The sequence below is a fragment of the Podarcis vaucheri genome (assembly GCF_965113315.1).
Source record: "Podarcis vaucheri genome assembly, chromosome: 6".
Taxonomy (NCBI): domain Eukaryota; kingdom Metazoa; phylum Chordata; class Lepidosauria; order Squamata; family Lacertidae; genus Podarcis; species Podarcis vaucheri.
In genome coordinates this window covers 16,110,154-16,136,264 of record NC_138764.1, presented here as the reverse complement: position 1 = coordinate 16,136,264, position 26,111 = coordinate 16,110,154, and the positions used below count along the sequence as shown (strand labels likewise).

The following is a 26,111-nucleotide window of genomic DNA, read 5'->3' as shown; positions in this document are numbered from 1 at the left end:
TCAAAACCATCCACATATTAAACCCGTTTGAAATGGGGGATGTTGCTGGGTTGTTGTCTTTATACACAAACACACACAGATACACATACACATAGTGGTTTTATGTTGATCTTGTTCTACAAACCGCCCTGAGACCTCTAGGTATAGGGCAGTATAGAAACCCAATACTGTAAATAAAATAAAAAACACAATAATAATAAAAAATTAAAAAATAAGAAAATAAAAATATATAACAAGAAGATTATTGCAATGAAAAGAGCACGGCACCAGTTCTTTCACCAGTTCTTTAGCCACCCCAGTTCCTAAAAGCCCGCTCTCCTTTTTCTTTTAGGATAACGGACAGACGGATGAGCAGGGCGGAGGGGATAATAATAAACAAATTTAAAAACCCGAAATTGGCCCCGGGAAAGGGGTTGGCCGGAACCAATCAGCCCGGGTTATGTATTGCTACCGGACGCAATCAGCCCGTGCTACGTGCCGCCGTTGCCCTGTTGCAACCTGACAGGAAGTACGTCACCTCCACAACATGGCGGCCTCCTTGGCGGCCGCTTTCCGCGGAAGCGCTTCTGCGCGGCTGCTGCTGTGGTGTGGACTCTATGGTGCTCCTCGGGCCGGAAGTCCGCCTCCTGGCCTCGAAGTGGGGAAACGCTTCTGTACGGCCGCAGTGGAGACTCTATGGTGCTCCTCGGGCCGGAAGTCCGCCTCCGAACTCGCCTTGACGGGAGAAGCGGCGGTGCGGGAGCGGAGAAGGGAAGGGCGGCGAAGGGAAGGGCGGCACGGGGGGCGCCCCCCGCCCTCGGGGCACAGGTGAGCGGGGCGGGAAGGGGGGGGTCACCGCTCCGGGCCTAGTCCGCCTTGGGCCCCGACGAGGGGGCAGCTCCTTCTAGCTCCTCTCTCAGGAGAAAAGGGGGGGGGGAACCTTTTCGATCACTGTTTGTGGGAATCTAGCTCGGAGTCCATTGGAGGAGCTTGTGTTGCTTGTTACATTGCACGTGTGTATTATGTGTGTGAGAGAGAGTGGTGGGGTTCCCCCCCCCGTAATTGCAAGGTGGTTGTTTTTGTTTTGGTTATGTCTTTCGTGGTTTTGGTTTTATTCAGTGGACCGCCGTGAGACCTCCGGGTAGAGGGCGGCGCAGAGGTACCTCAGGTTACATACACTTCAGGTTACATACACTTCAGGTTACAGACTGCTAACCCAGAAATAGTGCTTCAGGTTAAGAACTTTGCTTCAGGATAAGAACAGAAATTGTGTTCCGGCGGCAGCAGGAGGCCCCATTAGCTAAAGTGGTGCTTCAGGTTAAGAACAGTTTCAGGTTAAGAACGGACCTCCGGAAGGAATTAAGTACGCGACCCGAGGAGTGGTACCTCTGGATACGAGCATGATCCATTCCGGAGCCCCGTTCACATCCAGAAGCAAACGTAACTAGCAACGGCACGTCTGCACACGTCGCTTTTCGCCTCTTCTGCGCATGTGCGTGATGTGATTTTGAGCACATGCGCAAGCGGCGAAACCCGAAAGTAACACACTCCATTACTTCCGGGTTGCCACGGACGCAACTCGAATGCGCTCAACCTGAAGGGCGTTCAACCCGAGGTATGACTGTATACAAATTCAATAAACGATGATGAAAAAAAGGTAAAGAAAAGGTAAGAATGATAGTAATAATGGTAAAGATGATGATACACATCAGTTGATGGTGCTGCCTGTCAGTGTTGGAGCTCTCCTTAAGGCCTGGTGGAATGCAAATTAGATTTTTCCCTTCAAACACATTGGTTCACATTCATTTGCTCCAGGGAAGAGCTGTGATTGGACATTGAAGCAAAATACCAAAGTCTTGGAAGACGCCTTAAACACGGACAGCTTCATTATGGGAGAACCCCTTGCAGAACGGAGCCCAGTCGGACACATAGTGCACCCTGAACTAGATGCGCAAAAATCGTGTGCGTACCATGTTGCTATTGGTGGTGGGAGTTAAGAGTGCATCTGACAAAAGTAGCTATTGTCCTTTTAAACTTTTATTACAGAAGGCCTGTTGGTTTTGAAAGTGTTGCAAGACTTGGGTGTGTGTGTGTGCTGAAGACTTTCCCTGATGACATAGTTTGGCCAGAAAACAAACGCTCTCCTATCAGATGTCAAGGAAATAAACAACTATCTGCCTTTTAGAAGACATCTGAAGGCAGCCCTGTTTAGGGAAGTTTTTAATGTTTGATTCTATTTTTAATATTCCGTTGGGAGCCGCCCAGAGTGGCTAGGGAAACCCAGCCAGATGGGCGGGGTATAAATAAATATATTATAATCAATACTACTACTACAAAACAAAGAGTTGGGAAAAGCAAGGGCTGTCAAGGAGGTGGGTTGTTTTTTTGTTGGGCAGGGTAAGCAAAAAAACCGCAAATGGTGGTAAAACCTTTGCAGTGTGTTGGCATGAGTGGCAGATTTTCTTATCTGGGTCTGATATAAAGCAACACATAATTACTGGCGCTGAATTCCAGGTGCCCATCAAACTTTGCTTAAATAACACACACGAAAATATTAATGGCTTAACATAGTACTATTCTGTCTGATTTTGTCCACACAAAAAACAGGTGGGAGTGGTGTTGTGTAACAAACACATTTTTCCGGAGTATTAAAAAAATCTCGGTTTTACAAGCTTAAGGCTGCAGAGGAAAACCAGAAAATACAGCCATGTTCCGCATCTGAAATCTGGTTCTCTAAAGGCAGTACTGTACAGAAGTAGTAGGCCACCAGGGGGACTTAGGCAGTCTGGTCATTGATGTTGCCAGGGCTTTAGAGCAGACAGGAAAGACTGCTTCATGCCTGAAGTACACAAAAGTGCTTAGAAGACAAGAGACCGTCACTAGAAGTAGGCTGTTTCTGTATCCTTCAGAGCCAAGGACAAAAGAAAAATTTGTGCATCCTATAGGGATGGTTAGAGGTTTCAACATCAGGCTCAAGGGGCAAATCCACAAGTGATTTACATAGCCTGTTGCAGATGAACACAACTTAGTTCTTTATTTCTTAATACAGTGTGTAAACTGTTTTCTTATTGATTTACTTTTCTGGTCCTCTCTCATTGGCATAGGTTTTTGAAAGGATCCGATTTCAAAATATTCAATTTTTCAAGGTGTCTGTGGATAGCTCAGTCTGTAGAGCATGAGACTCTTAATCTCATGGGTTCGAGTTCCACGTTGGACAAAGGTTTCCAACTCTATAATCCTATGATTCTGTGTAATTCTTTGGATTCATTTATAAACCCCTAATACATTATGTTCATGGATAAGTTTAAAGTGGACTTCTCGCCTTTGCTGCTTTTGACTGAACAACATTTGGGCTGGGCAGTGAGCACAGCTAATTTGCTGCTTCCAGAAAATTTAGATTCTGGTGCTTTCCTGTGTATATTCCTACTTCTGGCTTTATGTTTTAGCATTAACTGGTAGAAATAGTGTGGCTGTTTCTTTAACGCAAAGAACTGTTAAAAGTTGATGTTGTCTTTTGAACCTTGGAATCTCTGTGCTTAACACACTGATTGGAATTCGAACCCTTTGTCCCAAGACTGATTCAAGGCAATCCTATGCATGTTTACTTGAAAGTAAGTCTCATTTAGAATTGCAGCATTAAGCTCTTTTTGTGTGTGAGAGAAAAGCCAAAACGATATCTAAAATGATTTATTGTGTCTTTCATCTTTGTGCAGAGGATGCTATGAGGAATTTACAGTAACATCTCTTGGGACTAATTTGCCTGGAATAACTTCTCTTTAAAGTTGCTTTGACACTAGAAAACCCCCGCTGCAAAACGGCTTGAGTTTACAAGGTAATGGGCTCAGAGAACAGCGCTTTAAAGCGTGATGCGTTGCAAGAGTCTCCATTTACTTTACCCTCTGGAGTCAATATTTACCCAGCGGTACTGCAGCGTGGCAAACTTGCTTCTGTCTTTGTGTACAAGAGAGAAAATGAAGACAATGTTAACAAAGCTGCCAAGGTATTGTATTATATTTGGCATATTATTTATTTTTAAAAAATTTAGAACTTGCTTCACCTGCGGTTTCCAGGGTGGTTCGTATAAAAAGACCTCAGAGACAATGATAACTCTCGGGTTAGGATATTAGTACAATATCCTCCTTTTGTTGCAGGCTTTCCCTCTCCCCTACTCACCCAACTTAGAGCAGGAGCCAAACCAAACTAACAGGAATTCTAGCTAATTCACAGCGCCTTGAGCTTATATGACTCAGCTTCTTCCAGATTTGGCTAACCAACACAGCTCAAACTCACCAGTGCAAAACATGAGCAGAAACTGGTGAAAACTAGAGATACGTTATTGAGCTGTCAGCATTGAACAAGGGTATACAGAACAAGAAAATAAAATGGCAAATGAAGGAAGAGCTGAGAGTTGAGAAAGACCCTTTCCCCATCTTCTGGATCCCTGGGAAAACTCAGCCAACGTGCTGCACCTGGAACTGGGTGTGGAGAATGGGGCACAGCTGTAGGCAGCCTGAGCATCACCCACCTTATAGGTCTGCCCATGAAAAGCAAATCTAGAGCGATAGGCCTATGGTGATGTCTGCTGTTTACAAAAGTTCTTCTCATTGTGAGGCTTTTGTGGGTGGGGAGGGTATGTCAGAAGGAAAATGAATTAATATTGATTTACATAAGTAACTTTGTATTAATGCAACTTTTTAACATGTAACTGTGTATTTTTGTAATATTTTATTTGACTACTGTTGTTTCAGGGTTGTTGGTTTTTTTGTACACTGCTTGGATATATTTTAAATATATTAAGCGGCGTAGAAATTAAATAATCAAATCGTATCATGTGAAAATCAAGCTGTGCCAAAAAAAGCAATGTAGACTACTGTTCCTTTTCCCTGTTTGAATGTGTGATGTATAATGTGTGATGCCCTATACTGAGTGGCTTTATCTTGCGTTTTGGAAGCACCTGAAAACTTTACGCCACCCTTGCCTACTGCGCTTCCTTTCTTGTACTGTGGAAACAGATGGAATCCACCTGGTTACAGAGCGTGTTCAGCCACTGGAGAAAGTACTGGAGACCCTCTCTTCTCCAGAGATATGCGCTGGTATCTATGATGTTTTGCAGGCTCTTGTCTTCCTCCATGATAGGGTGAGTTTTTGGTTTGGTTTTCTCTCTACTTCTAGGAAGAGAGGTGAATGTTTAGGATAGAAAAACATTGGGGCCCTCTAGGTAGTTTGACCACAATTCTCATCTGCCCATGGTTAGGTATAAGAGTTGGAGTCCACAACATCTGGAGAGCACCACATTGATTGGCATGGCCTAAACTAATTGTAATGTATGGAGGGAGCTTTGCTTGAGGAACTGGTCATTGTGCTACTTTGAATGCAAGATATTGGACATGTAAAATCATATGTCTTCAGTCAGCTTGTGTTTTTTTTTCCAAATGAGCAGTTTCAGAGCTAAATTAATTTACTTAATGCTAACTGATAGCAAAGCTACTGGGCTGCTTTCAGATGGCAAGAAGGATTGACGAGTTCTTCGGAGGCCTCATTCAGTCTTCCAGGTTAATATATTGATGATTGACACTGTCTGGTTTTGAAACGCCATATTAGGAAGACCCCATGGCTATGCATGTTCCAAAAGTAAAACAAATTCTTTATTGCAAGACCTCCTTTGAGCACTTTTTTGCAGATATATTAAGCTAATACTTTCGCATAAACTTGTTATTTGTATGCTTTGTTTTGAACTAGAAATTTGATTTTTAAAATAATGCATTAAATTTGGCTGGTCCGGGAGAACAGCAAGAAGAGGAGGTTTATATGTGCGTGACATGCGAAATGATGCTAGTTGAAATTAGTAGCATAAAGAATCGTGATCTTCCTATGCTCCTGGAGTTGGGAGTTGCGGGTTTTGCAGTGAAATGAAATTCATTTCTGCTGGGAAGTTGGCAGTATTACCATCTGGCCATAGGTGTTGGAATAAAGGAAAATGCTTTTTGAAATACACAACAGATCACGTGCCTTCTGAGGCTGGCTTTGTATTTTCCCAGTCTTTTACATGATTCATTGCAATGTCTCCCATCTGGTTTGTTCAGCAGTTGTTTTGTGCTTCTTCTGCAGATTTGAAGGGAGCACACCCTGAGGCAGCATAAATTTCTCTCCTTGCCCAGATATGGTGCGCTGGGAGTAAACTGAGTTATGCTAGTTAACTTTGGCCGGGCATACAGCTCCTCTCCTTGCAAGAGCTCTCTGGTGGCATATAAACCTCCTCTGTGGTTTTGGCAGTGCTCCTCTGGAGTCTCGTGACACCCAATTAGTACTAACGAGCGTTTTATGCCTACAATTATTCCCAGTCTTATTGTATGTTTTCCCTTCCTTTCAAAATGTATTCTAGGGACACCTGACACACAACAATGTTTGCTTATCTTCTGTATTTGTGAGTGAAGATGGGCACTGGAAGCTAGGAGGCATGGAAACTGTCTGCAACCAGAATGAAGCAACAGCAGAGGTAGAGTCACAGAGGCCACTCCTTTGCCATGCCCAGGAGGGCATTTCCTGGTTTCTGGGTGGTCTTTGCTATTGAACTCCCTGCGTCGGGTAATTTAAAGTTTGTTAGGTTGAAATGCGTGTGGGCTCATTAGCAAGCATTGTTGCCTTGAAATAAAGGGTGAAGCCAGCTTGCAGATTCCCTAAACCAGGAGTGGCAAACATGGACCCCACAAATGTCGTTGGACTGCATCTTCCAGCAACCCTAACTAGCTGGACTAGAACATTGCCTGGAGGGCGTTTAATGCTGCCTTAAATGATGGCGTTCAACAAGACTGGCAGCTAATTATCTTTTAGCCAAAGGTTCACTAGCTGCAATGAACAAGCAAGTTATTTACTTATTTGGGCAATTTATATCCTGCTTATATTTGAACAAAGCAAGTGGTTAACGTAGGTTATACCAGGTATAGGCAAACTTGGCCCTCCAGATGTTTTGGGACTACAGCTCCCATCATCCCTAGCTAACAGGACCAGTGGCCAGGGATGATGGGAATTGTAGTCTCAAAACATCTGGAGGGCCGAGTTTGCCTATGCCTGGGTTATGCAAACAATACCAGGGAATTTCTACATTCTGTAAAAGCACGACTAAATAGAGCATCTGCTTTAGTATCAACACAAACACTACACATAAAAACCAAGGACAAAAATACAAGAAGAAATTGACCATAAACATAGTAAGGTAAAAGGTAAAGGGACCCCTGACAATTAGGTCCAGTCGTGACTGACTCTGGGGTTGTGGCGCTCATCTCGCTTTATTGGCTGAGGGAGCTGGCGTACAGCTTCCGGGTCATGTGACCAGCATGACTAAGCCGCTTCTGGCAAACCAGAGCAGCGCACGGAAATGGCGTTTATCTTAATCAGTAGGCAGAGCTTAATCAGTAATCCTAGTTTGGTCCACCCAATAAGGCAAATGTTGGTTTAGCTCAGCACGGCACGAGAGCATAAAGGACTGTAGAAGAGCGAAGCAGCTGTGAGCTCATCTCCAGGAGCCTGCACATTTTCAGTTTCCTGGCAAGCCGTAGTTTGGTTTACTGTGCCATGTGGGTCAGGCTATTCTTAGGTGCATCTTTCAAATAAGAAGTGCTGTTATAAGAATTTTAAGGTCTTAGATATATAATAAATGTTCATAAATGTACCAAGCAAACATGTACATAAATATATAACCCACATGTCTGAAGCAGCACAGGAAGACCGTCCTGAAACCATTTTGACTCCCAGGCTGACCAAATGTTTCTCTGCAAGGAGGGAGGAGGTGAAAAAACCTTCCTTGTTGCATGAATTTAGTAATCACCATTTCAAAGGGATGGTCAGACTACCAGGAAAGGCAATCAGATTCGGCATTGTCAGATAACCTGGCAGACAGAAAAAACCACAACATTCAAATTTCTGTTGTAGACTGCCTTTTCTGTGATGTAGGTATGATGTTTGTGGGGGGTAGTCTTGGGTTACCCCTTCTGTGATGTGTGTATGATGTATGGAGGGGTGGTCTTGAGCTCCAGGGCAGGGAATTTAAAATTTCTATATTAGGGCAGGCACACCTTTCCTGCGTGTGAGGGGAGCACCCTGTTGCAACAGATCAATAAAGATCAGGCTTACTAGCTGCTTTGCTTCTCAATATTCTTTGGTTGGCCTCCGTTATTTTCTCTTACCAATAGGGAACCCACGTAAGGACTCTATACAGGCTCCGGAATACCCCATAAGGGAAAAAGGGCAAATTCTGTTTGCAACATGCCTATCAGCAGCAGATCAGAAGGTCGGCGGTTCAAATCCCCGCGACAGGGTGAGCTCTCGTTGCTCAGTCCCTGCTCCTGCCAACCTAGCAGTTTGAAAGCACGTCAAAGTGCAGGTAGATAAATAGGTACCACTCTGGCGGGAAGGTAAACGGCATTTCCGTACGCTGCTCTGGTTCACCAGAAGTGGCTTAGTCATGCTGGCCACATGACCCGGAAGCTGTATGCCAGCTCCCTCGGCCAGTAAAGCGAGATGAGCGTGCAACTCCAGAGTCGGCCACGACTGGACCTAATGGTCAGGGGTCCCTTTACCTTTATCAGCATCACCTCCTGTTCCTTTTGGCTGGCACAGTTCTATGCTGTTGTGTGGAGCAATTTTCCTCTATGATGGAGCCGTAAAAGGAAACTAACTCCACAAAATAGAGGCAACCTGTGGAGTGGTTTTATTCCCACTTTAATATATCCTGTTGTGGAGTCCATTCTTCTACAGAGCAGATTGAAAAGCACTGTGTTGGGCAAGGCATTCTGGATAGCTGCTACTTCCGGGGTGAAACAGAAAGACACAGCTTCTTGAATATTTGATCAATGTATGGCCAAGATTATAAGGATGACAGCTAACATGTGAAGACTTCTGTAGTATATGCTTTTCATAGTTTGTCATGTTTCAATCCCCCTGAGGTCTACCGATGAAGTGTGGTGTGCAAATTTAATAAGTAATAGTGTTGCACAGTGCTAGAATCACCATTCATTGGCTCAAAGGCTTCTTCTCTTTATAGTTCCTGCATAGTATCAAGTCAATACGGGAGAAGACTGGCATTCCACCTGAAGAACTGGTAAGTTTCCTCCATTGTTTATGTGGGAGATCTGAAAAATAAGCTCAGAAAACTATCCATTTTAAATTTGATGGGTGGAGCCAATAAGCAGCTAACGTTATCACCTGTGGGGAAGATACTTTAAAACATGGGGAGACAAACTAAGGCCTTGGGGCCGAATCTGGCCCAATCGCCTTCTCAATCCGGCCCGCAGACGGTTTGAGAATCAGCGTGTTTTTACATGAGTAGAATGTGTCCTTAAATAAAATGCATCTCTGGGTTATTGGTGGGGCATAGGAATTCTTTCATTATTTATTTATTTTTTCAAAATATAGTCCGGCCCCCCACAAGGTCTGAGGGACAGTGGACCGGCTCCCTGCTGAAAATGTTTGCTGACCCTTCTTTAAAAGATGCTAAGATGAAGTTGCTATTAAATTTCTATTTTGGAATTGCGTGGGGAAACCCTCAAGAATGTTGTCTCTGGATTTTCTGTTTGTGAACATTTTTAACCAGAGTCCAAATTTGGCACCACAAAATCCGTTTCCTTTTCAAGTTGTATTTTAACATGTAAAGTGTATTTAAAATTCAGTATCCTGGTTTTTTTCAATTTGTGACTAGACTTAAGCTTTTGTGTTTTTTAGACTCCTTGCTACTATATGGTCTGTTGTTTTCCATTGTTTTCGTATTTTGTTATGGTATTGTTCTTAATTTTTGTAATTTGCGTTGAACACTTTAATGGAAAGGCAGGGCTATAAAATAATTTTTTTACAAACTGACTGGAGTCAGAGGTGGGAAGTATTTTCAAAGGGACTAAGCCAGTTTCTGTTGTGTGATCCTCTTTCTATGACTCTAGTCTGACGACTTCCAACTTCTTCCTGACGGCCAAGGGCATTCCCGTGATGCCTACTCATTTGGTGTAATGGTTGAAAACCTGCTGACTTATTTAAATGAAGAGGGTAAGAGTTTTTGGAATTGAAATGGCATCATTGCAAATAAGTAACCCCAAGTTCCCTTTGCGACTGACTCTTCTAATTAGCTGCTTTTGGTATGGAAAATATGTCCTCGCAGTTAAAATTGTTGCCTTAGCAGAACATTCATTCCGGAAGAATTAAGTTGTCTATTATTTCCCCAATAGTTCAGAATTTGCTGGTGTTGTTGAACAAATGTTCTGGTTCCAAATATACCCCACATAGAACTTCTTAAGTGGTGTGATGGTTTTGTTTGCAATTTCAGGGACAATACGTCGCCTCTTAAAGATTGTAATGAATGGTATCGAGGGACTTTAATATACAGGGTTCCTCCATGAAAGATTCTACTGTAATGAGTCTGAACAACAGCTGTCTTAAATGCAAGCACTGTGCAGTAGCTAACAGTGGTTTGCTATTTAAAATGGTTTCTCAGTTGCGCTCTGGAGCACATGCAGAGTGCAGACATAGCAATGGCTTAATTGTCCCACCTGCATATATTAGCTAAGGGTTTAGATAAATAGCATGATAATCTGCATCGAGGTCATTCTGGCATATTTTATTTTATATTATTGGCCCACTTGGTGGAAGAGAATCTGCCCTAAATATTCCCAGGCATAGGTGCCACATACCTGCAGAAGCTCCACCAGCTAAATGGCATGAGGAATGACTTCCTTAAGAGTAAAGGTAAAGGGACCCCTGACCATTAGGTCCAGTCGTGGCAGACTCTGGGGTTGTGGCGCTCATCTTGCTTTATTGGCCGAGGGAGCCAGCGTACAGCTTCCGGGTCATGTGGCCAGCATGACTAAGCCGCTTCTGGCGAACCAGAGCAGCGCACGGAAACGCCATTTACCTTCCCACCGGAGTGGTACCTATTTATCTACAGTGGTACCCCGCAAGACGAACGCCTCGCAAGACGGAAAACCCGCTAGACGAAAGGGTTTTCCGTTTCGGAGGCGCTTCGCAAAACGAATTTCCCTATGGGCTTGCTTCGCAAGACGACAGCCCATAGGGAAATCTCAGGGACAGCGGGGAAGCGCAGCGCGTCTTCCCCACTGTCCTCGGACCTCCTCCCACCACCGGCTTCGGAACGAAGCTCCGAGGCCGGGCGGCGGGGGGGGAACGCCTCCTCCCGCCGCGCTGCATCGGAACGAAGCTCCGATGCCGGGCGGGGGAGGGGGAACGCCTCCTCCCGCCGCGCAGCATCGGAACGAAGCTCCGATGCCGGGCGGCGGGGGGGGGAACGCCTCCTCCCGCCGCGCTGCATCGGAACGAAGCTCCGATGCCGGGCGGGGGAGGGGGAACGCCTTCTCCCGCCGTGCGGCATCGGAACGAAGCTCCGATGCCGCGCGGCGGGAGGGGAACGCCTCCTCCCGTCCTCCCGCCGCGCAGCATCGGAACGAAGCTCCGATGCCGGGCGGCGGGGGGGAACGCCTTCTCCCGCCGCGCGGCATCGGAACAAAGCTCCAATGCCGGGCGGGGGAGGGGGAACGCCTCCTCCCGCCGCGCGGCATCGGAACGAAGCTCCGATGCCGGGCGGTGGGGGGGGGGACGCCTCCTCCCGCCGCGCTGCATCGGAACAAAGCTCCGATGCCGGGCGGGGGAGGGGGAACGCCTCCTCCCGCCGCGCGGCATCGGAACGGAGCTCCGATGCCGGGGGGGAACGCCTCCTCCTGCCGCGCGGCATCGGAACGGAGCTCCGATGCCGGGGGGGGACACCTTCTCCCGCCACCCGGCATCGGATGGCTTTCCTGAAGAGTTGGGGTGGGAGGAGGGTTTTCCTTCCCACCGCCAACATTCAGAATGCTGTTCTGAATGTTGGCGGTGGGGAGGAAAAACCCTCCTCCCACGCAAGCCCCGGGAACAGAGGGAAAGCGCTGCGCACCTTCCCCTCTGTTCCCGTACCTGTCCTGAAGGCTTGCGGTGCGGAGAAAAGCCCTTCTCTGCACCGCCAGCCTGGCAAGCGGTTTCCCTAGGAACACATTAATTGATTTTCAATGCATTCCTATGGGGAACCGTGCTTCGCAAGACGAAAAACTCGCAAGAAGAAAAAACTTGCGGAACGAATTAATTTCGTCTTGCGAGGCACCACTGTACTTGCATTTTGACATGCTTTCGAACTGCTAGGTTGGGAGGAGCAGGGACCGAGCAACGGGAGCTCACCCCGTCACGGGGATTCGAACCACAAGTCCTAGGCCCTGTGGTTTAACCCACAGCACCACCCATGTCCCTCCTTAAGAGTATTTCCCCATAATTTATCAAGTAGGACTAAGTCCTAAAGTAGAAGCTAATATTATTTTTAAGGGTGTTCTCTCCTTGTGTTGGTTTGGAAGGATATTTCTTAGTGCTTGCATTGCCATCCGGCCAAACCTTGTTTTCTGCATTCTTAAACTGCAGGAAAAGTCATTCCTGTTGCTGAAAGTGTTGCTGTTAAGCTTATGGTGCAGAAGAATGAGCTTTAATTGCCCCCACTATAGCTTGAGCCTGTCTTTTTGCTCTGAGTTTCTAACATAGATTTGATTGCCAAACTGTCTTTCAGTTTCAGAGGACGTTATATCCAGCTTTCACCACACCTTACGGTCTACTTTGCTAAACCCAGATTTTATGGGCCGCTCTCCACTGTCCAATTTATTGCGGCATGAATTCTTCAGGTGAGCATAGTCTTAGAATGTGTGCTGATGCCTTAAAAGCTTACCTAAGTATGAAATTCAGAGGTTTCTTGAGTGTGGGTGAAAGGAGCCGTACAACTGGGGATATGTAACAAGTGTACTCCTTAAAAGAATTTCATTACGGATTAGGAGTGGGGGATTAAAGTGACCATCATATGCTACAAGGACAATCACTCCAATTTTAGTGGTGTGATAGGAAATGACGCTCTTTGAAATCCTGATTTTCTAAGTTACATTTGTTGACATTTCTCACACCCAGTAGTCAAAATTGCCTAAATACTGGCCTCTGATAAACAAAATATACCAGTACAGTGGTGCCCCGCAAGACGAATGCCTCGCAAGACGGAAAACCCGCTAGACGAAAGGGTTTTCTGTTTTTGAGCTGCTTCGCAAGACAATTTTCCCTATGGGCTTGCTTTGCAAGATGAAAACGTCTTGCGAGTGTTCCGATTTTTTCCCGCTTTCCCCCCCTTTTTCTAAGCCGCTAATCCGCTAATAGCCTTTTAGCCGCTAATCCGCTAAGCCTTTAATAGCCGCTAAACCGCTAATCCACTAATAGGGTTGCTTCGCAAGACGAAAAAACCGCTAGACGAAGAGACTCAAGGAACGGATTAATTTCGTCTTGCGAGGCACCACTGTACTTTCCAACCATAATTGCAAGAAGTTATGATTAAGAGAAATGTTACAGTATATTCTTATTAGAATTGTTGCGTAATTCAGCTCTGTCAGTTAATACACATTCTGAAGTTTGAAGTATTCATCTGAAGACTTACGTAGGCTAAGGCCAGGTCCTATAATTTCCTTCTAAACATAAAAGAGTTGTATCCACTGTTGGTTGTACTTTAACTAGACCCAGTTGAAGTTAATGGGCATGACTAACATAGGTCCATTGTGCTGAGCAGAACATCGTTGGATACAACCCCAAATTTTAATTCTACAGTGGTACCTTGGTTGTCAAACTTAATCCATTCTGGGAGTCCATTCAACTCCCGGAATGGTTCGAAAAACAAGGCGGCGCTTCTGATTGGCTGCAGGAGCTTCCTGCACTCAAGTTGCGTTGGACGTTGGGCTTCCCAAAAACATTTGCAAACCGGAACACTCACTTTCAGGTTTGCAGTGTTCCGGAGTCAAAATGTCCGAGTACCAAGGCGTTTGACAACCAAGGTACGACTACTAAGACTGTAAGAAAAGCCCTGCTTGATCAAGCCATAGGCCTTTCTAGATTAGCGTATTCAGAGGTATACTGTCAGTGGGAGTACAATGTAGGCATCATGACTAGTAGCCTATAATAATAATAATAATAATAATAATAATAATAATAATAATAATTTTATTATTTATACCCCCCCCCCAAATCTGGCTGAGTTTCCCCAGCCACTCTGGGCGGCTTCCAACAAAACAATAAAATACAATAACCTATTAAACATTAAAAGCTTCCCTAAACAGGGCTGCCTTTAGATGTCTTCTAAAAGTTTGGTAGTTATTTTTCTCTCTGACATCTGGTGGAGGGTGTTCCACAGGGTGGGTGCCACTACCGAGAAGGCCCTCTGCCTTCGGTTTCCTGTAACTTGGCTTCTTACAGCGAGGGAACCGCCAGAAGGCCCTTAGAGCAGAACGGGCAGAACAATGGGGGTGGAGATGCTCCTTCAGGTATACTGGGCCGAGGCCATTTAGGGCTTTAAAGGTCAACGCCAACACTTTGAATTGTGCTCGGAAACGTACTGGGAGCCAATGTAGTTCTTTCAAGACCGGTGTTATATGGTCTTGGCGGCCGCTCCCAGTCACCAGTCTAGCTGCCGCATTCTGGATTAGTTGTAGTTTCTGGGTCACCTTCAAAGGTAGCCCCATGAAGAGCGCATTGCAGTAATCAGCTGCTCCTCCATGAATGTCTCACCCCCTTTTAAAGCCGTCAGGGATGGTGGGGGCCATCAATCGCTACATCATGTAGAAGTTAATCCCATACAGAGGCGCCAACTCACCAGTCACATGGGGGGGCATCACATGACGCATCCGCTCTAGTGGGACATGCTGCGGGGAGGAGCGCAGTGCTGGGCTCCGCTGCTCGCCCTTGCTCATCCCATCCCCCTTTCGGCTTCTGGGTGTGGGCTGGGGTGCCTAGCAGTGACGGGGATGTCGCCCTCCTCAATATTGGGGGGGCTGGACCTCCTGATTCTAAATATTGAGAGGGCTGGAGCCCCTAGCACCCCCTATACCTGGCGCCAGTGATCTCATACCACCGTGTAAATAAGTACTTTTGTCTTTCCTGATTCTTCCAGCATTCAGTTCCATTAGGTAACCCCTTGATTTCCAGCAGCATGAAATGAGAGGGAAAAGCTTACCGTACTTTCTCTATCTCTACTTTACTTAAGCGTTTCTGCTCCTTTGTGGATACCAAATTCCTTTTGCTTCTGCTTCTCAATTCTTGATGCATAGTGACTTTTTTTTCATTATCAGAAATGATTTTCTGGAAGTTGTGAGCTTTCTGAACAGTCTAACACTGAAAACGGAAGAGGAGAAAACTGAATTTTTCAAGTAAGTGAAAAATGTCAGTAGCTAATTGATTACTTAGGTTAGCTTGCCACTATTTATAAAAAGTCTTCTTTTCTATAGTATTTTTATTAGTATTTTCTCTGGTAACTGTGGGCGGCAACTTTGTGATTTGGTTTTAATGCACAGATTGAAAAGGGGTCCTTTTAACTCCAAAAAAGCTGTGGTAACATTCTTGAAAAACGTTGTTTTGTGTATGTTAGAAAAATATCTTCCTTTTGCAATGACTGCAAGTGACGTCCCGTCTCATTACTAGTTCTCATGTATATGAGGGTGCAAATGAGAATCGCGGTCTCAACTAGTTCATTTTAGTTCCGTAGCTTAGTGGCAACAGAGCCCCCACTTTAGACAGTTGGGTATTAGTTCAGTTGTGAAGCATGCAGTGAACATTTCTCTCCCCCCATGCCCATTCCATATTTTCAACATAAGCAATAAGCACCATTTTGTTGCAAAAAAAAAAAAAAAGATACTACATTTTAAAAGTAAAAATAACCAAAGCCATTATACATAGAGTTGGGGAAGTTAGCTGGTTAAGTGCTGCTGGACTGAATGGTGGTCTGATCATGCAAATAATTGTGTAGTACTGAGCTACGATATGTAGGACTGAAACAATTGCACTCTGTAGATGTTTAGAGACACACTTGACGTTCCTCACTTCAAGCACGCCAGTACTCTAATGTATAGGCATACACAGCAAGGGCATAGAAATCTTTTGCTTTCAAGGGCTCCATTCCTTCTGGAGAAATCACTCGGGGCCAGCAAAGGTGAGACTTAAGCAGTCTTCAAGAATGCAGATAAATCAGAACATCTAGCAGCTATACATGTGACCAAATAACACTGTGATACAAGCTTCAGTGTAACAAAAAATGGAAATTATCTCTTCAAATGAATAAAGCTTTACTGCATTCAGTGGGACTTACTCCCAGGTGTGTCTTGGATCTGGAAATACCAGAAATAGATTTGCCATTCCCGAAAGGATTGTGTCCACTGCTCTGTTGCCATAGCCCTGGGCTCCCAAGTCACTGGGCATTTATACGACTAATACAGTCCCGGTGTTTGGGTTGTAAATGGGCGAGCGAGAAAGGAGAGGGGAGGAAATTGGTGCAGCAATTGCACTGCGAGGCAATAATGGTGAAGGCTGAGCAATTTCTCTCTCAACACAGATTCCTGCTGGACAGAGTGGCTGGCTTGTCAGAAAGGTTGATCGCTTTGCGGTTGGTACCTCTGTTGCTCGATCCGCTGGTGTTTGCTGAGCCAGTAGCTGTCAAGAGTTTCCTTCCCCATCTCCTTGGTCCAAGAAAAGGTGAAATTTTCATTATCTCTTCAGATTAAGTGCAATGCATTAGAAATATGAGTGGATGAAGAATTTCAAGCTGTGCTGAAGCGGACAGCTGTACCGTTATATACCTGCCCACAATAAGGCCATTCTTTCCTGTTGCTGCCTCTCCTTCTCGCTTGATGCTCTAACTCCCTTGTAGAGATTAGCTTGTCCTCTGGCCTAAATGTACCAGGCAGAAGAAAGGTACTCTGCTTCTCACCCACTGATGCTGTTCCTTTTCCTGTAAGGCTCCAGGCTGCTTTTCCTATAGTGCCTACCCACCTACAACCATGAGAAGAGTCAATAGGTCAATGCATTGGACTTACCACTGCTTCGTCGTTTATTTGTGTCCCATCTTTAGACCACGATTCTCAAGGTGGCTTGCTGTAACTCTTGCAGAGCCACACAACCCAGCAGCCCTTAGTGCCCTGGGCAATGTATGAGACCTGCGCATGCTTTCCTCCCGTTTTACAACCCCAGGCCAACTGGGAGTTTGGGGGCAGAGAAGAAACATTCCCTGCAGCTGCCGCTTCTCTGGCTGATGGAAGCGCTAAGCTTCTGCTCCCAGCTGCAGCATCGCTAGAGAAAAGCTGCCACGCATTACTGTAAGATTGAAGGCTTTGTGGTAGTTAGAGACATTTTCCTGTCCTCGTTGGCGGTTTCAAATCGCCAACTTTAGCAGACACCCTGTTGACCCTTCCAACCCTTTTTGCTTTAGATAAAGTGGGCGAGAGCCAAATCAATGGCCTGCTGTCTCCGGCCGTGTTCCAGGCGCACGTCAGCCCCGTGCTGCTGAAACTGTTTGAGGTGCATGAAGAGCACGTTCGGATGGTATTGCTGTCTCACCTAGATGCCTACGCAGAGCTGTTCACTCAGAAAGAGCTGAAAAATGTTATATTGCCGCAGGTGAATATGACAAGGCAGGAATCTGGGACTAACGTATCAAGAAAGCACTTGTTTCTGCGGTGGGGTTCCCGACAAAATAAAGGCTGTCTGGCACTGGAACAAGTCAAGTTATTGCCCATATCTATAAATTATATCCACGTGTCCCATCTCCCTCCTTCTTCAGCTTTGCTACTGTGTCCCTGTGTGCAACCGCAGAAACACATGTGCCCTTCTCCCAAAGCAAGGCCAGGAAACGGGGGCCTCCATCCCTGGGAACTGGATTCGAATCACAGATTTCTCATCCCTATCGTACAGCCTGTTCTATGCAATCATAGCCCTATTTCCCGTTTAGACAACAAATCCTGTTTTTTGGCATGTTGACTCATACTGAACCTCCTTCTCCAAACCTTTATTTCTGTGTTCAGGGTTAGAATCCACCGTAAGCAGATGCTATCTAGTCTCATTATTACTGGTTTTGTGAAGAAGCCAGGGTGTTGAAGGGAGGTGGGGCTTGCTCACTTACCCACATTGCTTTCAGAAGGAAGTTGGCTAGAGGAATGAGGCATGCCACAGGGACTTGGTTGGGCTGTCAAGAGGATTAAAAACCTGCAGCAAACAGTTCCCCAGTTGAATGGGCCTGTGCTTGATAGCCTGTCCTTATTCTAGGTTTTACTGGGGCTGCGAGATACCAGCGACTCTCTGGTGGCTGCAACGCTGCAAAGCTTAGGGGTGCTGGTTTCACTGCTCGGACCAGAAGTTGTTGTGGGAGGCGACAGGACAAAGATCTTCAAAAGCTCAGCTCCAAGCTTCACGAAAACCACAGACCTTTCCCCAGAAGGTAAGTAAATAACAGCAGGTTTCAAGCTCTCCTACAAAGCAGTTGAGCTGCACATAGGCCTGCTCTTCTCCTCAAACCAGAGCAGAGATTGTAACTGGAACAACAGATTATAATTAGTGAACTATTTTCTGAAAGACACGGCATTGATGCTCTAATTAGGAAAGCACCAGGGCTGATGGTTAGCTCTCAGCTGGGAATAGGTGCTGAACCCAGTGATTTTCTCCTCAGGGTTGGAATGATGTTTAGGCAACTACCGTATTTTTTGCACCATAACACTCACTTTTTCCCTCCTAAAAAGTAAGGGGAAATGTCTGTGCGTGTTATGGAGGGAATGCCTGCGGGTGGCATGCCTACGGATTTTCCTCCTCTAAAAACTACGAGCGTGTTATGGTCGGGTGCATGTTATAGAGCGAAAAATATGGTAGTTCTAAACAGAAAATTTACTTGTGGCATGTGAGTCAAAAGTGCACTGGGTGACTAGTGGCTAGTAGAGGTCATTGCTCCCATTGATGGAACAAGCCTAATAAAAAATACTATGTGCTAATTGTAATAGGCCCAGCTGTTCATATTTTCTGTACATGCTGAGCAGCTGGTCGTCCTCTCATCCCCCCAGAGCTCCTGAATCGGTCTATTTTAAATGGAACCTTTATTTAAAATTTATGTATGTATGGGTAGAATCTCTCTTGGGTGAGTGGGTGGGAACTCTCATTTAAAGTCTTCCAGAATCTTGAAATTCTCTGCAGATGATCCTCCTTTCTGTAATCAAGTTGTTTGAGTCTGGTGTTCAAGTTTATAGTTTATGCAAAAGTTTTGTTGCCTACCTTCCTAAATGACTGTTTGTGTTGTCACGTAACAGTTTTTAATGGGTTTATGACAACACTACAGTGCCTAAAAGCCCAGCTTAGGTATTTTTCATTCCACTGAGGGCACATGAACCTCTGGCAACAATGATTAACAGCCTTCATCCCTTTCCAGTTCTCACTTCCATTGGTTGGACACAGACAGCAGGAGTCTCCCATGCTGTTTGATATCTTCCCCCAAACTAAAACACAAAGGAAATAAATATGCTCCCGCTCCCCCAGCTAGGCTTGCAGTATTTGAAATTTCTTTTTTTTAAAAAAAGCACAACAGACTCTGCTGTTTCTTACTGTCTTCATAGCCTAACAAGTGAGAGAAATCCCTGTCTTTCCCCAAGACCTGTTTGTGGGAAATCAGGGCAGAGTGATCAAATGTGCTTGGTATGCTAAAAAGTGCAACTGACAAAAATAAATTCCAGTTAAGTGCAGATACTAAATGTATTCAGATTGGTTGGCTTCATTAAAGCATGCCAGAATTCAAAATAAATTTAGCTATGCTTTAAACTGCTTAGAATGATACCTTTGCGTCTGAGTAAGTGGAAGTTTTGAAAAGCAAATATTGTTGATAGATGATTTTTCCATATTTTTTTGGTTTGTGTATCCTTGTAGACTCTCCTAATCATGTAGTGAGTTGCGAGAGAAGGCTGATTTATCAGCCCCTGCAGAAGAATAACTCCATGTTTCTCAAGTGCTCCAGCTCTGGGAATCTTCCCTTCAGCAGCAGGAACCATGTGCCAAGGCAAGAGTCCAATGTCGCCTTAAGGGAAGGTAATCCTGGCCTTTCTTTTTCATTGCCACAGTCCTTGCTTCTAAAAAGGCTCTGAAGATTCTGCAATGCCTTCTGCTCTATGGGAAAAAAATCTAGCATTTATAGCTCTTTGCCACTTTAGATGGCAGACCTTTCATATCATTGAACTTACTATTTTTAACTGGTTAGGTCAGGGGTCTGCAACTTTTAAGACAAAAAGAGCCACTTGGACCCGTTTCCGAAGAAAAAAAAAACTGGGAGCCGCAAAACCATTACAACATTTAAAACAAATATAACACTGCATATATTGTTTCTTACCTAAATGTCCGATCTGACAGCGGGCGGGAAGGTGACGTCGGGACGGCGCGTGACTAACGCATGCACCGCCCCCATGCGACGTCACAGCCAGTACAGCGCCCGCCACAGTGGGGAGTGTCAGGGCGCACAATGCACTTCCTCCCCTCGCTAGTATCCGCCCCGGAGCCGCAGCAAAGGTGTAAAAGAGCCACATGCGGCTCCGGAGCCGCGGGTTGCAGACCCCTGGGTTAGGTTGATAGCCGCAAGAGATGTCAGGCTAGGTTAATATGTTCTGATCTGGTGGACTTTTCTTCAGCTTGGATTACCTGTTATGTCTCTTCAGTGCAAGCAGTCATGTATGCTGGTGTGTTTAAATTTTTATAATGCATCTCTCCTCAAAACAGCCATATGCTCTGTGTCTTTCACAGGAGAACAAGACTCTCTGCACTTAAGCAATGTTCCTGGTGGACTAAATATATTGAGGAATGGTGGAAATTATCAGCATGCAGTTGAGAAGATAGGAGAGGAATGGCCAGACTGGAGCGAGGGTGAAAAGCCAGAGGCTGACAAAAGTGTAGAGAGCCAAAGGAAAGAGTTTTGTGTGAACAGCAGTCCCTGTCTTGCTGGTCACGATGTAGATGGCAAATCTTGGGACAGTGCAGCTGACAGCCCTAACTTTAAACTCTCCTCAGGAAACAGCCTCACTGCTGTAGGGTTAAATGACGTCGCAGAGCTGCAGCTGCCTCCAACGATGTTTGAGCTCAGAAGAGAATTCAGAACTCTCAAATGTAATCCATCTCCGGGACCCAGCATCAATAGTGGCAGCTACGGCCACAGGGACCACCAGCAAGACGAAATCGGTTTGCCCAAAGCGGCGCTTTTAGAGAAGCCTCCCAAGCTGGAATGTGGTTTAGGGGAGGAGTATATGATCCAGGTGAAGAGGAAAGAGTTGCATGACACAGAGCTAGACTGGTTTGCTGACATGGTCCCGGACATCAAACCTCCGTCAGCACTGCTGATTCTGCCAGAGCTGGGGCCCCATCCTGTCATTCAGAACAACTTTAACACAGTCTCCGGCAGCGAATGCGATGCACAGTTCTCTTCTAAATTTGCAGCAGCTGAAATTACAGAGGTGAGAATTTGGAACTTGGATACCTCTGTTTGTTCAACATGTATCAGTTTTTTAAAAAATAAAATATTATAGCTGGCTTAAGATACAGCCCATGGTCTTTCTCAAAGTAATGCTAGAAAACAGGAGTTGTGAGGTTTGTGAGCAACACTGTGTTGGCCACCAGAACTTTAGAGGGATGGTGTCTCTGACTTCAGCATCCCCTTTGTACTACTTTTCTACGTAAAGTGTATCAGCACTGATAGCCAATAAAAAGTAATGGCTCTCAGCAGCTTAGCTGTGCAACATTTGTTTATTACAGAGCTTGTTGGTATAACTAATGCATTTTATCTTTATTCTAGGTGGATGTTGGCTGGGAACAAGATGAGCTGAACTGGGAAGATGATGCCAACTGGTGACAGATAAAAGACCCTGAGCTATGTTTTGAGTTAGGTAGCTGCTTCTGCAATGCCCTGGACAAGTCTTGCCCCTCCACAGGCACCAAGGCCTCAAAGGTATCTTCAGAGTCCGTTCAGGTGCTTGCCTTTTTCACCTGCAGCATTTAGGCCACATGACAACTCATGCATCCAGCCCTGTGCGCTTGGAAAGAGGGACGGGCTGTGTGGTCTGATTTTTTTCCACCAACCGTTACCGTATATGGAAAACTAGGAAAAATAAATGGACAATTCACTGGTTAAATGTTTGTGTAATCTATTTCTTATGAGAATTGATTCAGCAGGTAGAGGTGCAAGAAATTCTAGGCTGTCTTTTACAAAGCCATGTTTTTGTACAGTGTGAGAAGCTGTGAACTTAAATTAGGGGAGAATGGCATCACAGCAAAAATCTTCGTTCTCACAGTTACATGTTTGTAATGCTCTTGGTAAGCAAAGGAGGCAGGCTGAAGTTGAAGGAAATGGTATAGAAAAAATGTATTTTAATTCTGTGTTCAATAACTTACTTAAGCTTCGCTCAGTATCTTCACTCTTCGAACCAATAAGACCCTGTAAACTTTACAAACCAACTATACAACATGCTTACTCTAAAATTACCACTGGACTGCACTTTGTTTCTTTGGCTTTGAGCTGTGAATCTCTAGTGGGACTGCAGTCTGAGGTACTGAAGTCACTCAAAAGGTTGCATTAAATCTATCAACTTATGCTGTTCTTCAAACTGTTCAGTGTCATCTGTAACGTTTCCAGTTTCTTCGCGAACCAAATAGGGGGTGGGCCTTTTTGTAGTAGCGCTTTCAAAACCTCCAGTGTCCTTCCGGCAGCGTCGATTGCTGACTTATATTGCTCTTCACTGGCTGAGTAGCAAGTTCTTTTCGGGGAGGGCTATAAATGGAAAACAGTAGTTTTATAATCCGACACTTCTGAACCCAATCACTGCTCAACACACAAGATGGAATCTGATTTTCAGGATTTTGATTCATAGCCATTAAGCATGCTAAGTAGTGCTGCTTAGTCAAAAATCAAAATGACCCACTTTCAAATTGTATGGAGGTTGCAATACCAAGAGGGGTCACTTCTCATGACAGTGTTTATTTTTAAAAGCAGCTCTCAGACTACTAGTTACTTGTCATTCCAACAAACAAAAAGCCCCAGCATGGGCTATTATATACATGCAGGTTGTGTTTACTGAATATAATGCATTCCTGGAAATCAGTAATTAAACATGCTTTTGCATCATGTGTCAACGATTACTATGGGAAAAATTCTAATGCGTTCTCAAGCATGGAGTTTTGACCCCAAAACGACAGGAAAACCCTCTGAAACATTGCAAAAGGCAAACAAGGAAACAAATGCTCTCTTATTTGTCCAGTCTCTCCCCCTCCCTCTCATCATGGTTTCCGGCAAAACGGCTATTGCAGATCAGCAAAATGCAACAAGTAAGGCTTGTTTAAGCCTGCTTATTTGTTTACTGTGCCACACACAGATCCAGCTGTTGGACTATCTGAATCTGTGGCATATACAGCATGGTTTGGGCACTAAGTCCTCCTATTCAGATAAGTGAAGTTTTGTATAACAAGCATCTGTAGAGCAAGACCTGTGTGTACCAGTAAGACTATAAAAGCAGCTGTGGCCCCATCACTTACAAACTCAATTACAATAATATGATTGAAGTTCAATAGTCAAAAGAATGGGTCTTAAAACCTCTTGCTCTGCCTAACGTGGCCCTTTAAAGCCTGCAATCCAAGCCACACTGAACTCGGTGGCACTTATGTCAGAGTAGACCTGGTACGGTTAGGCAGCTATTGTTAGAGAAAAATTCTGAAGTTAATTATTCTATCCCTTCCCTGTTCTGGGAGGGTAGGAAAGACTGAGAGACCCTTTCTCCCCATGAATTGCAAGGGTTAGAAACGTTTACAGTTTGTATCTTAATAATAAAAAGTAGGGCTTGAAGGTAGAATATACCGCAATGCAAAACTATCCTCACTTCCTAATATCAGGATAAAGTGTGACTGCCTGAACTGGGAGCCCATATGTTCCAGACTGCCTTTCCTCAACTGATGAGAATGATTACCAGGTGCTATCTTCCCCCTTCAGCCAGGAGTCCATCGCTTTCTTCTTATAGCAAAAGCTACATAAAGGTAAAGGGACCATTAGATCCATTCGTGACCGACTCTGGTGTTGCGGCGCTCATCTCACTTTATTGGCCAAGAGAGCCGGCGAACAGCCTCCGGGTCATGTGGCCAGTATGACTAAGCCGCTGAGCAGCTGAACCAGAGCAGCGCACGGAAACACCATTTACCTTCCCGCCGGAGCGGTACCTATTTATCTACTTGCATTTTGACGTGCTTTTAAACTGCTAGGTGGGCAGGAACAGGGACCAAACAACAGGAGCTCACCCCGTCACAGGGATTCAAACCGCCGAACTTCTGATCGGCAAGTCCTAGGCTCTGTGGTTTAACCCACAGCGCCACCCGCGTCCCTTAAAAGCTACAGACCAGGATATAAAATGAGGACTAATAGACCCCAAACTAGTATTTTTGTTTGCCTGACTAGTGACTGCCTCTGGGTAAACATTCACATGCAAACTGTATGAACTGAAAAAATACAGATAGAAAGCAGCAATTCCTATAAACTGCTGTGATCATGTGACATGACTGTTGCCTATATATAGTTCACACGATAAATGTATTCTCATGAGCGCACAGACTTGCTCAGGTTAACAATAAAAATGTGTGGTGTCTTGGCCCTCAATTTGCTGGCACAAATTTAGCACCATCATGAACTGTGTGAAAATGATAGCAGAAATCACTACAACACGCAATCCCAATTCCACAACATACCTCCAAGGTCAGGCTCCTTTGTCTGTCTGCTGTGGCTTCTCGCAAATGGCACTTAAGACGAACATTTTCCTCTTTCATCCGTTCTGCTCTTGCTTCTGCTGTCTCCTCTACAAGGCGGGTCTGAGAGAAAAGCCAGAGCAGAAATAATCTAACTATGCAGTTAAATTCATAGCTGCTGCTGCTACTACTGTCAAAAGTTTGGAAGAAAACTGTTTCTAACATTACAAGTAAGGTTTTCCCTTAGTTAGAGGTTATTGGCTGCCTTAAAGAAGGTTAGGCTGAAAGATGGGATTTAAATATTTCAAATAAATAAGCACAGGTATGACTGCAAAGACCACAAAGAAGTGATTTAGTGTCCTTACTTGTGTAAATAAACAAAAGTCCATCTTTTGGTACATGTACAAGGTATGTCGTCTGCATATCTTTATTTCAGGTTATGCATTTTGGTTTGATAAAGCTCAGTTTAGTTGTAAACTCAATACAGTGGACCCTCCGGATACGAACTTAATTTGTTCCAGGGGTCTGTATGTACCCCAAAAAGTCTGCAATGTGAGGCACCACTTCTGCGCACGCATGCGGCGTGATAGATCACTTCTGCACATGTGGTGAAACCCGAAAGTATACACTTCCTGGGTTGCCGCGTTCGCAACCCGAAAGTTACGTTACCCGAAGGTCCACTGTATAACTCTGTATTATCAATGTGCATAATTTGTTCAGGAAACATTAAATTTCAAAAAGGAAAATCTGGCACCAGCAGCATACCATCCATTTTATATTTTAAGAAATACCTTTGATAGGAAGCCAACAACTTTGCTTTTAATTTCTTCAGAATTAAGGCACTGGGAAAGTATGGCTTCATGGCTCGTCTCCTTAATACAAAAAACAACACAAAAACAAATAGGGGAGAAGAGGGTTCATGCCCACCACAGCCTGGTTATGTTAACACAAGAATCAAGCAGATCTGAGGAATTTCTGCTAAACAACTGGAAATGTTCAGCACTATTAGAACTAACAACAGAAGAGCAGGCAGTTTATTATTCAAAGTCAGGTGCTCCCAAATCTTTCTGCCCTGTTTGTCATCCCTTATATCTTATTTAATGTTATTGTTATTTTAAAATTCTAACCCCTAGTCTTTCCCTGTACCCAAGTATTTTATGAAAGCAGAGCTAGAATTACAACTAAAATACCTATCAGTAGAATTTACGCAATTCCTACTTCAGCTGCTTTTCTCTTCTCTTTAATAACATAAACATCTACAGATCCAGAAAAAACTAATCTGTAATATGTCATTGTGACTTAACACTACTTATATTATCCAGCCAAAGAGAAGCATCTAATCTAAGTACCACTGAATGTGATGGAAGTTAAGCAGTGGTCTGCAAACCCTAACTTTGCTTACTAGGGGGGTTTCTCATTTGCCCTGGAACATCGAGAAAGCAAAGGGATAGAAAGTGGAAGAGACTTGAGTTTCTTTTGTTTTTTTAACAACTTCGCCAAACCTCAGGAGAATTAAATAAATCCCTGCATTTTCT

At 44.7% G+C, this 26,111-nt stretch overlaps 2 protein-coding genes and 1 long non-coding RNA gene across 5 annotated transcripts in view; 1 reads left to right on the top strand and 2 right to left on the bottom strand.

Annotated features, from left to right (window-relative positions):
• Nucleotides 1–16,393, bottom strand: part of LOC309533933 — a 274,946-nt gene extending 258,553 nt beyond the window's left edge. Inside the window, exon 1 of the long non-coding RNA XR_014220544.1 lies at nucleotides 15,878–16,393. This is a non-coding gene — a long non-coding RNA (uncharacterized lncRNA). The remainder of the gene's footprint in view (nucleotides 1–15,877) is intronic.
• On the top strand, nucleotides 1,787–22,450 carry SCYL3 (SCY1 like pseudokinase 3). 3 transcript variants are annotated; one of them, XM_082225466.1, is made up of 14 exons: nucleotides 1,787–1,941; nucleotides 3,693–3,979; nucleotides 4,931–5,116; nucleotides 6,362–6,475; nucleotides 9,020–9,076; nucleotides 9,909–10,011; nucleotides 12,560–12,671; nucleotides 15,144–15,221; nucleotides 16,400–16,539; nucleotides 17,273–17,460; nucleotides 18,106–18,277; nucleotides 19,744–19,902; nucleotides 20,608–21,311; nucleotides 21,650–22,450. In XM_082225466.1, exons 2-14 carry the CDS (start codon nucleotides 3,815–3,817, stop codon nucleotides 21,704–21,706), a joined length of 2,235 nt encoding a protein of 744 aa, XP_082081592.1. In that variant the 5' UTR covers nucleotides 1,787–1,941; nucleotides 3,693–3,814; the 3' UTR covers nucleotides 21,707–22,450. The 3 variants fall into 3 exon arrangements, with proteins under 3 accessions (XP_082081592.1, XP_082081594.1, XP_082081593.1); XM_082225468.1 differs by having other exon boundaries at nucleotides 1,788–1,941; nucleotides 3,693–3,811; XM_082225467.1 differs by lacking the exon at nucleotides 1,787–1,941 and adding an exon at nucleotides 3,507–3,590.
• FIRRM (FIGNL1 interacting regulator of recombination and mitosis) overlaps nucleotides 22,202–26,111 on the bottom strand; it is a 26,222-nt gene continuing 22,312 nt past the window's right edge. Inside the window, exons 22-24 of the mRNA XM_082225605.1 lie at nucleotides 25,368–25,448; nucleotides 24,580–24,699; nucleotides 22,202–22,621 (exon numbers count right to left, since the gene is read on the bottom strand). Of these exons, the coding sequence (XP_082081731.1) occupies nucleotides 22,436–22,621; nucleotides 24,580–24,699; nucleotides 25,368–25,448 (387 nt within the window). The 3' untranslated portion in view covers nucleotides 22,202–22,435. The remainder of the gene's footprint in view (nucleotides 22,622–24,579; nucleotides 24,700–25,367; nucleotides 25,449–26,111) is intronic.

What these genes read in the sequence shown, in the direction of transcription:
- SCYL3 (XM_082225466.1), top strand. Translation starts at nt 3,815, where the DNA reads ATGGGCTCAGAGAACAGCGCTTTAAAGCGTGATGCGTTGCAAGAGTCT. An exon ending in GACTTATTTAAATGAAGAGG is followed by an intron (nt 10,012 to 12,559) that starts GTAAGAGTTTTT and finishes ACTGTCTTTCAG; the next exon opens with TTTCAGAGGACGTTATATCC. An exon ending in CAATGTCGCCTTAAGGGAAG is followed by an intron (nt 19,903 to 20,607) that starts GTAATCCTGGCC and finishes TGTCTTTCACAG; the next exon opens with GAGAACAAGACTCTCTGCAC.